We start from the raw sequence: 15,301 nt of genomic DNA on the forward strand, positions 1-15,301 counted from the left end.
ACACCGAAAGAGACACACACACAGAAAGAAAGAGACACACACACAGAAAGAAAGAGACACACACACAGAAAGGGACACACACAGAAAGAGACACACACAGAAAGAGACACACACAGAAAGAGACACACACAGAAAGAGACACACACAGAAAGAGACACACACAGAAAGAGACACACACAGAAAGAGACACACACAGAAAGAGACACACACACAGAAAGAAAGAGACACACACACAGAAAGAAAGAGACACACACACAGAAAGGGACACACACAGAAAGAGACACACACAGAAAGAGACACACACAGAAAGAGACACACACAGAAAGAGACACACACAGAAAGAGACACACACAGAAAGAGACACACACAGAAAGAGACACACACAGAAAGAGACACACACAGAAAGAGACACACACAGAAAGACACACACACAGAAAGACACACACACAGAAAGACACACACACAGAAAGACACACACACAGAAAGACACACACACAGAAAGACACACACACAGAAAGACACACACACAGAAAGAAAGAAAGGGACACACACAGAAAGAGACACATAGAAAGAAAGACAGAAAGATACACAGATACAGAAAGAGAGACACAGAAAGAGACACACACACAGAAACGGTTTGGATGTTGAGGTAATATATTGGCTGTTTTCAGTGTTACTCGATATTTATGAGGTGACCTTTGGCAACCAAAGCTCTGCTTCTATTTTGCTACAGGTCATTAATAGGAAGCAACGAAGGACATTCTTAACATAAGACAGCTTATGTGTGAGTTAATATGATTTCAGTGGAGAGGGACAGAGAGAGAGAGAAAGAGATACAGAGAGAGAGAGAGAGACACACAGGAAGACAGGTAGACAGAGAGGGACTGGCAGAAAGCGAGAGATAGTGAGACAGATGAAGACAGAGAGGGGAAAAAGGGAGAGTGGGAGAGAAGGAGGAAGGGAGAGTGGGAGAGAGAGAGAGAGGGAGAGTGGTAGAGCGGGAGAGAGGGAGAGAAAAAGAACATCATTTAGAGAAGTAGAAAAAAATTCTCCCAGACTAAGCAATGTAGCCTGAGCCTTACAGCTACTGCATCCACTGCAAGAGGTTCTCAGAGAAGACCATACTTCAAGGAAAGCAGATCATTAATTTACGTGTATAGTGTTTTTGAGTACATGCAGGAGACTTTGCTGTACAGGAGCGATGACCTCCTAGGATAGTAGGAGATCTCTCCCAATTTGGGACTTGGGACTGTTGGAACATATACCACTCTATGCCAAATATTATTATTTATTATTATATTGCCATTTATTCCATGGTGGTTTACATGTGAAAAAGGGAAGTGCAATAATCATAAACAATACAAGCCACAGACTGGTACAGGAGGAGACAGGACCCTGCCCCCGAGGGCTCACAGTCTACATAGTAAGTTGTGATGCAGGAGTTTTCCCTGGCATAGGAATCAAATGAAGGGTGGGAAAATGATATCAACATAGTACATGCTCAGGCATATACCTTAGATTGTGTGTCCTAATAGGTTTTCATGCAGGGAATGATGATTCAACTAAATAAATTAAGTGTACATTGTGAAAAAATATGTTAGCGATAAATAATCAGCAGAAATAAATATATAAATATACAAAGTTTTCAGGTCTACAGATTGAACTACAGATGGAGAAATTACTGTTAAAGGTTGGCTCATCACAAGGTCTATAAGTTCTGGTGTGACAAACCCGGAAGTGGAGGCGGCTCGTATGCTTCGTTAAAGTGAGATGACAGATGTCCATGCAAGCATTGTGTGAGGCATGTTACACAAGTTTGGAATAGTGGCTCGAAAAAGGTGAAGAAGCCTCAACTTGAATATCATGATAAAAAGCATTGGCTCAAGTTTGCAAAGAAGTACGAAAAGTGGACAGTAGACAATTGGAAACGGGTGACTTGGAGCAATGAGATGAAAGTCAATAGTCTAGGCTCTGATGGGTGCAAATGGGTCTGGAAGAAACAAGGGAAAATGGAGCTCAAGGATCAAGAAACTGAAGAAACTGTCCAGTTCGGTGAAGGAAGCCTGATGATATGGGGTTGCTTCACAGCCAAAGGCGTTGGATACTTGTTCAGGATCGATGGTGGTCTCAGTGCTGAGCTAATATGTGACTATCCAACAAGACTAGTTACTTCGTACATAAGCACTATGGGTTTGAAAAGGACGACATAGTGTTCCAGCAGGACAACGTCACGAAGCATACGTTGAGGTTGGCGAAGAAATGGTTCAACGGCAATGAAGTAGAGGTGCTGGATTGGCCCCCATATTGCCCGGACCTCAACCCAATAGAAAACTTGTGGTTGGAGTTGAAGAAAAACCTGTATGCATCCCCAAGTGTGTAAACCAGTATGCACCAGCATTGGGTACGTGTAGAAGAGACCTGGGATCATATTTCGGTCAAGACGTGCATGAATCTGATCGAGAGCCCAGAAGTATTCAGGCAGTGCTGAAAGTCAATGGTGGATTTACAAAATACTAATAAAATAATAAAAATTGCAATGACATGACAGGAATCTGCATAACTAAACATATGCTAAATAGTCGAAAATCAAATTTATGCATGAGATTGCCAAGATGATTGTCTATAAAATTAAGATAGTCTCATGCTCAAAGCTGTAGATGGTGAGATATGGAGCCTGAAAGTCAAAAGTTCAAAACATTGTTACCATTTTGCTTGTCACTGTGTAAATATAGATATATTATACATACAAACATACATATATACATACATATACAAATCATGGCCGAAACTGTTGGCAACCTTAAATTGTCCCAGAAAATGACGTATTTCTCAAAGAAAACAACTGCAACGACACATGTCTTGTTATACACACGTTTGTTTGTTTTGTGAATTGCAACAATAGAAAACACACGAGAAAAAAAATAGGCAAATTTGAGATAATTTAACCCAAAAACCCCAAAAATGGGCAAGACAAAATTGATGGTACCTTTCCAAAATTGTGGGTAAACAACTTTGTTTCAAGCATGTGATGCTTGTTCAAATTCCCCTGTAGCAAGTAACAACTATGGGCAATATGAAAAGCACACTTGAAACCAGATACAAAAAGTGGAGAAGTTGACTCAGTCTTTGGATTGTGTGTCTGTGTGCCACACTAAGCTCGGAGAAAAGAAAGAAAAGAACAATCTGAGGACAAAAGAACCATAATTTTTGAAAAATATCAACAATCTCGAGGTTACAAGTCCATCCCCAGAGATCTTGAAGTCCCTTATTCCATGGTGCGCAATATAATCAAGACGTTTACAACCCATGGCACTGTAGCTAATCTCCCTGAACTTGGACAGGAGAGAAAAATTGATGAAAGATTGCAATGCAGGATAGCCCGGATGTTGGATAAGCAGCCGCAATCAAGTTCCAAAGAAATTTTAGCTGTCCTGAAGCCTCAGGGTGCATCAGTGTCAGCGTGATCTATCCAACCACATCTGAATGAAATGAAACACTATGGCAGGAGACACAGAAGGACTCCACTGCTGACACAGAGACATCACAAAGCTAGGCTGCAGTTTTCAAAATGTACCTGAGTAACCAAAATCCTTCTTGGAAAGTGTCTGGTGGACACGAGACCACGGTAGAAGTTTTTTGGTAAAGCACATCATTCTAGTGTATACTGAAAATGGAATAAGACCTCCAAGGAAAAGAACCCTGTACCTACAGTCAAATTATTATACTTACAGAGTCTCCCGTGTGGCTGTCACATTGCTTCCAGGTCTGCTCATTAACTCTCATACATATCCACTGCTTCCCCCACCCAGTCAGTCCCGATGTCTGCAATAGTCCCCAGCTGTGTGCTTATCTTGGTTGTGTATCAAGGTTAATCGTGGTTACGATTAAAGGCCCAGTCACACACAACGACTTACCAGCGATCCCGAAAACGATGCGACCTGATAGGGATCGCAGGTAAGTCGCTGGGAGGTCGCAGGTGAGATGTCACACAGTCAGATCTTACCAGCGATGCAGGAACAATACAGGTCGCAGTGGCGACCTGTATAACGATCTCAGCAGTCACTGTGATCCTGTCACACAGCGTCAAACACAGCGATGTGTCCGGCCCAGCAGGACATCGCCTTTGAAGAAAATGACCTGGACCATTCAGCAACGACTAGCGATCTCACAGCAGGGGCCTTATCGCTGGTAAGTGTCACACATAACGAGATCGCTAACGGGATCGCTACTGCGTCACCAAAACGGTGACTCAGCTGCGATCTCGCTAGCGATCTCGTTATGTGTGACAGTACCTTAAGAAGCATATAGCCTTGTCCGCATTAGGGTATATTTTTGCTACCCATTTGTCTTTTTTACAAGTGATGTTTTTTTATACAATAAAAGCCTATCCTTTTTTGAAGAGCCAGATTTTCTCGGGATTTTTTTCTCATAGACTCCTACCCATAACTAATCTAGGGCTTAGTGGCAGCTCTGAGCGATCATTAACCCCTTCTAATACCATGATTGCCGGCACACCAGGGCAATAGGCATGAGCCAGGTAAAGCGCCAGAATTGTCGCATCTAATGGATATGACAATTATGGGGCAGCTGCTGGCTGAAAGTTTTAGAATTAGGGAGGGTGGGGGGGTGCAATAATCATGGGGACTGCAGCCTGTAGCTGTCTGCTTTGGGTATTACAATATGGGGGTTACCTGAACCCATTTCTGGAAATGTATTTTTAAACCACTACAGAGACGTAAACAGCGTGTGTGATTCCATCCAATCGCAGACACTGACTCACAGGGTAGGTGCGCCGACTGACTGCAACCAAACACAAGAGGTCGGGAAAGCAGTGAATATGTATGAAAGCTAATGATTAGACCCGGAAGAAGTGTAAGGCTGCTTTCACACATCCGGCTTTTGCAATGCGGCACAATCCGGCACTTTGCAGGAAAACCGCAACCGTTTTTTTTTTGCTGCCGGTTGCGTTTTTCCTGCATAGACTTTAATTAGTGCCGCATTGTGCCGCATGGGCTTGCGTTCGGTCCGGTTTTTGCCGCATGCGGCAGATTTAGCCGATGCGGCGGCCGGATGGAACGTTCCCTGGCACGTTTTTTGCTCCGGCAAAAAAAAACCGCATCGCGCCGCATCCGGCCGATGCGGCGCTTTTCCCAATGCATCCCTATGGATGCCGGATGCGGCGCGATGCGGCAAAAACCGCATCCGGCCGCCGCATGCGGTTTTTGCCACTGCGCATGCTCAGTAGCATGCCGCAAGCGGCAAAAACCGGACCGGCCGCATGTAAAAAACTTATGCAAAGGATGCGGTGTTTTCACCGCATCCGTTGCATAGGCTTCACAGCCGGATTGAGCCGCACAGCTCAAACCGGATGTGTGAAAGCAGCCTTACAGCTGCGGGGAAGGTTGGTAAGTGTAACGCTCCTGCTTTATTCAATATATTTATTTTTTTTTATTTTTTTTTTTCATTTCTAGAATTTGCTAGGTGGCCGAACCTGAACCGAAACACTGACTTTGCTGACAAGTCAGTGTTCAGGGTCCGTTTACAGTTTGGGCTCGCCCATCACTAGTCATAGGTCTTCCAGCAGAACAGTGACTCCAAACATACAGTGCTTCAAGAAGGCCCCAGAAATGGATGGAAACAAAGCGCTGGAGAGATCTGAAGTGGCAGCAATGAGTCCGGATCTAAATCCCATTGACACTTGTGAAGAGATCCTAAAATGGCTGTTGGGAGAAGAGAAGACGCCTTCAAATTTGGGAGACCTGGAGACGTTTATAAAGAAGAGTCCAAAATTCCAGGTGAGAGACGTAAAAAGCTTGTGGACGATTATAGGAAGCGATTGATTGCAGTTACAGTGGGTACGGAAAGTATTCAGACCCCTTTATATTTTTCACTTTGTTTCATTGCAGCCATTTGATAAATTAAAAAAAGTTCATTTTTTCTCATTAATGTACACTCTGCACCCCATCCCCCATCTTGTCAGAAAAAAAATGGAAAAATTTAGCAAATTTATTTAACAATAAAAACTGAAATATCACATTGTCATAAGTATTCAGACCCTTTGCTCAGACACTCATATTTAAGTCCCATGTTGTCCATTTCCTTGTGATCCTCCTTGAAATGGTTCTACTCCTTCATTGGAGTCCAGATGTGTTTAATTAAACTGACAGGACTTGATTTGGAAAGGTGCACACCTGTCTATATAAGAGCTCACAGCTCACAGTGCATGTCACACCAAATGAGAATTATGAAGTCAAAGGAACTGCCCAAGGAGCAGAGCCAGCATCGTGGCAAGGCACAGATCTGGCCAAGGTTACAAAAGAATTTCTGCAGTACACAAGGTACCTAAGAGCACAGTGGCCTCCATAATTCTTAAATGGAAGAAGTTTGGGACCACCAGAACTCTTCCTAGACCTGGCCGTCCAGCCCAACTGAGCAATCGTGGGAGAAGAGCCTTGGTGAAAGAGGTAAAGAAGAACCCCAAGATCACTGCGGCTGAGCTCCAGAGATGCAGTAGAGAGATGGGAGAAAGTTCCACAAAGTCAACTATCACTGCAGCCTCCACCAGTCAGACCTTTATGGCAGAGTGGCCCAACGGAAGCCTCTCCTCAGTGCAAGACATATGAAAGCCTGCATAGAGTTTGCACAAAAAACACATGAAGGACTCCCAGACTATGAGAAATAAGATTCTCTAGTCTGATGAAATGATAGAACTTTCTGGTGATAATTCTAAGCGGTATGTGTGGAGAAAACCAGGCACTGCTCATCACCTGCCCAATACAATCCCAACAGTGAAACATGGTGGTGACAGCATCATGCTATGGGGGTGTTTTTCAGCTGCAGGGACAGGACGACTGGTTGCAATTGAAGGAAAGTTCAATGCGGCCAAGTAAAGAGATGTCCTGGAAGAAAACCTCTTCTAGAGTACTCTAGACCTCAGACTTGGCCGAAGGTTCACCTTCCAACAAGACAATGACCCTAAGCACACAGCTAAAATAACAAAGGAGTGGCTTCAGAACAACTCTGTGACCATTCTTGACCGGCCCAGCCAGAGCCCTGACCTAAACCCAATTGAGCATCCCTAGAGAGACCTGAAAATGACGTCCACCAACGTTCACCATCCAACCTGACGGAACTGGAGAGGATCTGCAAGGAAATATGGCAGAGGATCCTCAAATCCAGGATCCCAAGAAGACTCATGGCTGTACGAGCTCAAATGGGAGGGTGCTTCTACTCAATGCTGAGCAAAGGGTCTCAATACTTTTGACCATGTGATATTTCAGTTTTTCTTGTTTAATAAATTTGCAAAAAATTCTACATTTCTGTTATTTTATCTGTCAAGATGCGGGATGTGGAGCAGAGTGTACATTAATGAGGAAAAAAATGAACTTTTTTGAATTTACCAAATGGCTGCAGTGAAACAAAGTGAAAAATTTAAAGGGGTCTGAATACTTTCCGTATCCACTGTCTTTATTACAAAGGGTGTGCAGCCAAATATTAAGTTGAAGGTGCAAACAATTTTGTCAAGACCATATTTGGGGTTTTGTGTAAAATTGTAAAATTATGTCCAAGTTGGATTTTTCGTTCTATTTTTTTGGTGTTGTACCAACACACACAGAGAAAATAAACATGTGTATAACAAAACGTGCAATTGCAATAGTTATCTAGGAGAAATACTTTACTTTCTGAGAAGGGTGCCAACATTTTTAAATAAGAAAAATATACATTTATATTATATATATATATATATATATATATAAAATATATATATACGGTATATATATATATATATATATATATATATATATATATATATATATATATATATATATATATAGTATATAGATAAAATATATGTTCCAGAATGTGATATGATTACTGTATATTTGAATAAATGTTGATTTTATTTTTTTTGTTCAAAAATAAGTGTAGATTATTTTTCATGAAAAAAAGACGACATCCCTGAAAATAAGCCCTAGCCTACCTTTCGAAGCAAGAAAAATAATATAAGACCCCATCTTATTTGTGGAGAAACAAAGTACTACATATTAACTAAAGTCAAGCTATTATCATAAAATAACCTATTGTCTAAATTAGATTTTTGTATGTATTACATGTATTTTTAAAACATTTTTGTACATTTTTATCTTCCTATTATGATCTTTATAAAAAAAAAAAATAAATAAATTTTCACAGTGGCCAATGGGGAAATTTTCAGCCTGGGCATCTCCGTGCTGAATTGGGATCTAATCCGATCCGTCCATCGTAGGAGTTGATGAGCGGACCACATTTCTGATTTTTGACTAATGATTGAGGTTTCCAGTCCACACAGGCTACAATTTCCCATATACTGGTTATGATGATGTATTAGTAGGAACTATTGGTGGTTTTGGGCACTCACCTATGCAGCTCTGCTTCGGATGGGGAGTATTTCGATGTGACATCTGCCAGATCCCCGAAGATCTGTTTGTTGTAAGTAGTCAGTGAGGACAGCAATATTAACTCCTGCCATGTAGTACTCAGTAGGCATGTGTAATCTTGAATGGTAAGATCGCAGTAAAATGGCAACTTCTTCACCCATGAGATCTGACGAAACAGGAGCTCATCTGCAAGGCGGCACAGCAAGGCGAACAGCTCCGGATGAGTAACCCTGTACCTGTGCATGGAGAAACAAAGGGCCAACAGGTTATAAGAAAAGAGCAGAAAATGGAAAAAAAAGTGTGTCCAAAACCAGGACTAACTGCCAAGGTAGCAGCGTAGTGCACCACCCACCGCCAAGTAGAGGGGAGGAGTAACTAAAACTTTTCTAAAGTTGATTCCTTTACCACTCTCTTGGCATGGGGGGGAACAAGACCTCCCTTTGTAATCCCACTGATCATACATCGATCACCTACTTTGAGGATAGCTGATAAATATTGTTTGTTAAAATAACTCCTTTAAACAAGCCTTATACATTAGAAAGTGTTTTGGGGCTAGCGGCTCAGATCGGAACCCCGACTCACGTGTACACTTGGCGCGTGTGCATGTCATCTAGGCAGGGAGAAAGGAGCAAAGCTTTCCCCACCCCCAACATACATCAGACAGCGGTTGGCCAAACTAGTCTTCCGCCGGCTGCTGACTCTCCCATACACACGAGCACTCCGGTTTTCTCCAACAGCCGCCGCCAGACATCTCCGATTGTAGATAACCTCATTGAGAACAAAATTAATGTCAGTCTGAAACTGGCCATACTGGATCTTCATGTACCCCGATAATCATGACAGGTGCCCCAACACACATTAGACTTTAGGCCGAAGACGCGATGTTGGCAGGTTTGGCTGACATTACTCTAATATCTACGAGGACCTTACATCACAGTTTTTTATGGTTGTTAATTATATATATACATATGTATAGCAGTATAATACTAGGTGTAATCTGTTATTTTCCACGATTTTTTGTCTTCAGGGACTTAAGTGCGCACTTACACAGCAAATAAGGCAGATACAGGCCATAAGAGAGCAGGGTTGGTCTCCGGCACTAACCTCTGTGTGTCTGCATCAACTGAGTACATACCCAGTCATGCACATTTCACAGCTATAAGTGGACCCAAGCACCACTTTAGTGTAGCCCAGCGCCATGCCTTGAGCTGCAATTTCCCCTGTGTCGACCACCCACTCCTAAATTTCAGTGTTTAGAGAACAGCAGCTGGCAATGATTTGACTGCTGCGCTCTGCACACTAAGTAGGAGTGAGTGTTCACAGCAGATCGGGCACGAGGGATGCGGTGGCGACTTCTTGCAGCAGTGAAAAGAGCTTGGGCAGCCTGGTATTTTTTAGCACATGGCAGGCAGCCCGATCTCCTCTTGCCACTGGAAGAAGTCACGACCGCAGTCCTGGTGCTGGACTTGCTGTCACCACTGACCACTGCTTACAGTAGGCAGAGTGCAGCAGTCAACTTATTGCTGGCCGCTGCGCTCTTGACACTCTAATTAGGAGTGGTCAACAAATGGAAAATTGCAGCTAAAGGCATGGTGCTGGGCTACAATAAAATGGCGCTTGGCTCCACTTACAGCTGTGAACTATAACTGGGGATGTGCACAACTGATGTACAGTTCACAGCTGTAAATGGAGCTTAGCGCCATTTTATTGTAGCTCAGCACCATGCCTTGAGCTGCAATATCCCCTTTTTTGACCACCCGATCCAAATGAGTGCAACAGCTGGCATGATATGACTGCTGCACTCTGCACACTAAGTAAGAGTGAGCATTGACAGCAGATCAGGCAGGAGGGATGCGATGGTGACCTCTTGTAGCAGTAAGAACAGCTCGGGCAGCCTGGTATTGGTAGCACAATGGCAGGCAGCCCGATCTGCTCTCGACACTGGGTGAAGTCACCACTGTAGTCCTGATACTGGACTTGCTGTCACCACTGACTGCTACTTACAGCTGGCTGCTGCGCTCTGCACATTGTAAGTAGGAGTGAGTGTTCACAGCAGATAGGGGACGAGGACTGCAATGGCAACTTCTTGCCGCAGTGAAAACAGCTCGGGCAGCCTGGTATTTGTAGCACAATGGCAGGCAGTCCCATCTGCTCTCGGCACTGGATGAAGTCATTGCCGTAGTCCTGGTGCTGGACTTGCTGTCACTGCTACTTACAGTGCACAGAGCGCAGTAGTGAAATCATTGCCGCTGCTGCGCTCTGCACACTGTAAGTAGGAGTGAGTGTTGACAGCAGATCAGGCACGAGGGCTGTGGTAGTGACTTCTTGCTGTTGCCTGGTATTTGTAGCACAATGGCAGGCAGCCCGATCTGCTCTTGAGAATGGGTGAAGTCGCCGCCGCAGTCTTGGTGCTGGACTTGTCACCGTGACCGCTACTTTGAGTGGGCAGAGCTCAGCAGTCAAATCACTTCCGGCTGCAGCGCTCGAAATACTGTAAGCAGTGGTGAGATGTGAAAGTACATCTGTCGACAGGGCTGTGGTAGCAACCTCTTACAAAGTGCAGGAGCGGACAAACCACCTGTACAGCCAGTTCAGCAATACAAGTGCCCCAAGGGAAGAGAGGGCAGATCAGTTCTCAGTATGTGCCATCTCCCCCTTATTGGCATATGCCAAGCGTAGCCCCTCAAAGCAAAGGGAAGAAAACGAGTTCCACTCTTTTCAATGCAATCACCAGGGCTGGCTGTTTGGGTGTGTAGAGTATTACCCTTATGAAAATGGTGCCAGACCGGCTCGCCTCAAGGTAGTCCCTAAGGGGAGTAAAAATAAAAAAAAATCAAATAAAAAAAAAAATTACATTAATCTGAAACATTCTGCCACCTACCTCCTTAAAATGAAATAAATGGAATTAGTATTGCCACGTGTAAAAGTACGATCTATCAAAATATAAAATAAATTAAACCCTACAATAAATGACAAAAAATAAATAATCGAAATACCAGAATTGTAATTTTTTTCAGCCAACTTACCTTCCTAAAAAAAAATGCAATAAAACGTAATCAAAAGATTTTATATGCCCCCAAAACAATATCAAGATAAACATCAGCTCACCACCGCCCACATTTACAGCAGTCGTAATGCGAGCTAGCAGTACAATTGGCTTTCATGTCAAATCTGAGCAGCTGCTCCCCTAGCATCTAACAGTTGAAAATATCAAAGCTTAACTTTTTTTTGCATTTTATCCATTAAAAATATTAAATATGTGAAAAAATAAATATAAAAAATTAACATTTATTATAATAATAATAAGAAGAAGAATAATAAATTACCTATAAGATGTGGCTAGCTTATCGGTAGATTGGGCCAACATCATTATTATTATTATTATTATTGCGCCATTTATTCCATTTACATATGGAAAAAGGGTATACATAAAAAAGTACAATAATCATGAACAATACAAAACACAGACTGATAAAGGAGGCGAGAGGACCCAGCCCCAGAGGGCTCACAGTCTACAGGCGGCGAGAAGACCCAGCCCCCGAGGGCTCACAGGCTACAGGGGGGGCGAGAAGACCCAGCCCCCGAGGGCTCACAGGCTACAGGGGGGGGCAAGAAGACCCAGCCCCCGAGGGCTCACAGGCTACAGGGGGGCGAGAAGACCCAGCCCCCGAGGGCTCACAGGCTACGGGGGGGGCCAGAATACCCAGCCCCCGAGGGCTCACAGGCTACGGGGGGGGGCCAGAATACCCAGCCCCCGAGGGCTCACAGGCTACAGGGGGGGGGGGGGCAAGAAGACCCAGCCCCCGAGGGCTCACAGGCTACAGGGGGGGCGAGCAGACCCAGCCCCCGAGGGCTCACAGGCTACAGGGGGGGCGAGAAGACCCAGCCCCCGAGGGCTCACAGGCTACAGGGGGGGCGAGAAGACCCAGCCCCCGAGGGCTCACAGGCTACAGGGGGGCGAGAAGACCCAGCCCCCAAGGGCTCACAGGCTACAGGGGGGTCGAGAAGACCCAGCCCCCGAGGGCTCACAGGCTACAGGTGGGGCGAGAAGACCCAGCCCCCGAGGGCTCACAGGCTACAGGGGGGGGTGAGAAGACCCAGACCCCGAGGGCCCACAGGTTACAGGGGGGGACGAGCAGACCCAGCCCCCAAGGGCTCACAGGCTACAGGGGGGGCGAGAAGACCCAGCCCCCGAGGGCTCACAGGCTACAGGGGGGGGCGAGAAGACCCAGCCCCCGAGGGCTCACAGGCTACAGGGGGGGGGGCGAGAAGACCCAGCCCCCGAGGGCTCACAGGCTACAGGGGGGGGCGAGAAGACCCAGCCCCCGAGGGCTCACAGGCTACAGGGGGGGGCGAGAAGACCCAGCCCCCGAGGGCTCACAGGCTACAGGGGGGTCGAGAAGACCCAGCCCCCGAGGGCTCACAGGCTATAGGGGGGGCGAGAAGACCCAGCCCCCCGAGGGCGAGAAGACCCAGCCCCCCGAGGGCTCACAGGCTACAGGAGGCGAGAAGACCCAGCCCCCCGAGGGCTCACAGGCTACAGGAGGCGAGAAGACCCAGCCCCCCGAGGGCTCACAGGCTACAGGAGGCGAGAAGACCCAGCCCTCGAGGGCTGACAGTCTACAGAAGGTGAGAAGACGCAGCCCCCGAGAGCTCACAGACATTAATTGAATGTGTCAGCCCAATTTTAGTTTTAGGCAAAAGGTTTGTCTAGGACAGAGATATTGATGGCCCTTCTATCATATCGGTTTTAATCCACTACAGATAAGCTTAAAACTGTGTGGGCCAGAACTAAGAGATATACTGGCAGGAACACAACAGCACCTACAATGCTTGGTGATCCCCTGCCAAGCACCTCACTTTATTTCCCACTAAAAGTTTGGTTGTCACCCCGTAATGTAGGCACTGTTGTGGTTCGGCTATTATTGGAGCAGTTCTTAGCAGATTGTGTGGGGTGCTGCGTGTTTGAACCCCCAGTAATGATATCTATTGATGTTTCAGTTACAAACAACTCCTGTAAAAGTAAGGTGTTGCGTTTTTTAATTTTTGTATTAACAATAGTGACTATGGAATCAATTATTTTTAATACAAAATTAAATTCATTGTTTAGTTATTTTTTATTTAATTCTATTTTTACTCAAACACTGGAGGCTGCCATCTTGGATTTGCTGCATCCAAATATGATAGTCCCTGTGCATAAGAGATAACAGTTGGGCTCCAACCCTATCCCTTAACACTATAGCTGCTCCCTGCTGTGACCTGGACATGCCCCCTGGGTGACTGGGTGATCACAGCTCTGGAAGGAGACCACCGCCACCTCTGTGGAGTCCTCAGCATCTACTGTGTGCTCCACTGTCCCCGTGAGCACAGTGGCAGTGGCGGTGATCTGAGGCTGATCCTGGTGTTGTGCTATGGAAGTCGCGCTGCGATCACCGCCCCCGCGCCCCCTGCATGTGCTTGCCTTGGGCCTCCACTCCCCCCTCCCGGCAGCTCCTCCTCACTACTCTGTGCTCTGATTGCTGGCAGGAACAGCCGAGACACCAGGCTGACAGGATAGAGGTCTGAAGTGAGTGCATGCGGCTGTGAGCGGTGATCGCAGCATGAAATCTTTAGTACAAATCTGGGCTCAGGCTGCAGATCACCCCTGTTCGCCACATGTCCCCTCGGACCTCTGCTCCCAGCAGCTTATCTTGTCATGTCAGCCTGGTGTCTCGGCAGTTCCTCCTCTCAGCACTCAGAGTACAGTATATGGGTGCACAGGAATATGGGGGCACAGGAATATGGCGGCACAGAAATATGGCGGCACAGAAATATGGCGGCACAGAAATACGGGGGCACAGAAATACGGGGACACAGAAATACGGGGGCACAGAAATACAAGGGCACAGAAATACGGGGGCACAGAAATACGGTGGCAAAGAAATATGGGGGCACAAAAATATGGGGGCACAAAAATATGGGGGCACAAAAATATGGGGGCACAAAAATATGGGGGCACAAAAATATGGGGGCACAGTATACAGTGGGGCACTGTGCCAGCTGTCCTTGGTGAGACTTTAGACATATTAGGATCCCTTTGCGGTCACTAACAAAATGGCTCCGCACTGTGATCTTAAACTTCATATTCCCTTATCCTTTTGGAAACACCCAGAAGGGGAGGGGAGACATGACATCAGACACATGAGACCAGATTCCACCCAATTTTAATGCAGCTGTAATTCAGGCTAGTTGTACACTAGGATTTCAACAGCTGATCACCCTAGTGTTAAAGAGTGAAAAATATCAAACTTTTTACATTATTTTTTTTTTATATTTTTCTCAATTAAAAACAAATAAAATTTAAACAAAACATTAAAATTTTACATTTTTTCAGTTAGACATTTTTTTACGACACCATTGTTGTTTTCTTATTTCCGCTCTGTTGCTTATTCTTTTTCTCCTGTGTTGCTGCCTGACTATGATTGGTCAGCATCATACAGGTGAGAAACTACACGTTGTCTCAGTGAAAACTACCTAACTCCCACTTAATTTGATCACTATACCTCCACAACAGAGAGGTGAAATATAAATAAATATATACACCGCTCTGGCAAAAATTAAAAGACCACTGCAAAATTTTCTGATTTTTCTCTTTATAGGTATATTTTTGAGTAAAATGTAAACTGTTCTTTTATTCTATAAACTACTGACAACGTCTCCGAATTTCCAAGCAAAAGTTTGTATTTATTTTCTGAAAAAGAGAAATGGTCAAAATAACAGAACAATGCACAGTGCTTTCAGACCTCAAATAATGGAAAGAAAACAAGTTCATAATCATTTAGTAACAACAATACTAATAATGTTTTAACTCAGGAAAAGTTTAAAAATCAATTTTGTGCAATAAC

General features: G+C 44.9%; 1 protein-coding gene across 1 annotated transcript in view; it reads right to left on the reverse strand.

The window, feature by feature from the left end:
- The window catches only part of NR6A1 (nuclear receptor subfamily 6 group A member 1), a 399,090-nt gene that overhangs the window by 25,254 nt on the left and 358,535 nt on the right, over nt 1-15,301 (reverse strand). The window contains exon 8 of the mRNA XM_075322829.1: nt 8,399-8,653. Within this exon, the coding sequence (XP_075178944.1) occupies nt 8,399-8,653 (255 nt within the window). The remainder of the gene's footprint in view (nt 1-8,398; nt 8,654-15,301) is intronic.

The sequence above is a fragment of the Anomaloglossus baeobatrachus genome, chromosome 9, assembly GCF_048569485.1.
Source record: "Anomaloglossus baeobatrachus isolate aAnoBae1 chromosome 9, aAnoBae1.hap1, whole genome shotgun sequence".
Taxonomy (NCBI): domain Eukaryota; kingdom Metazoa; phylum Chordata; class Amphibia; order Anura; family Aromobatidae; genus Anomaloglossus; species Anomaloglossus baeobatrachus.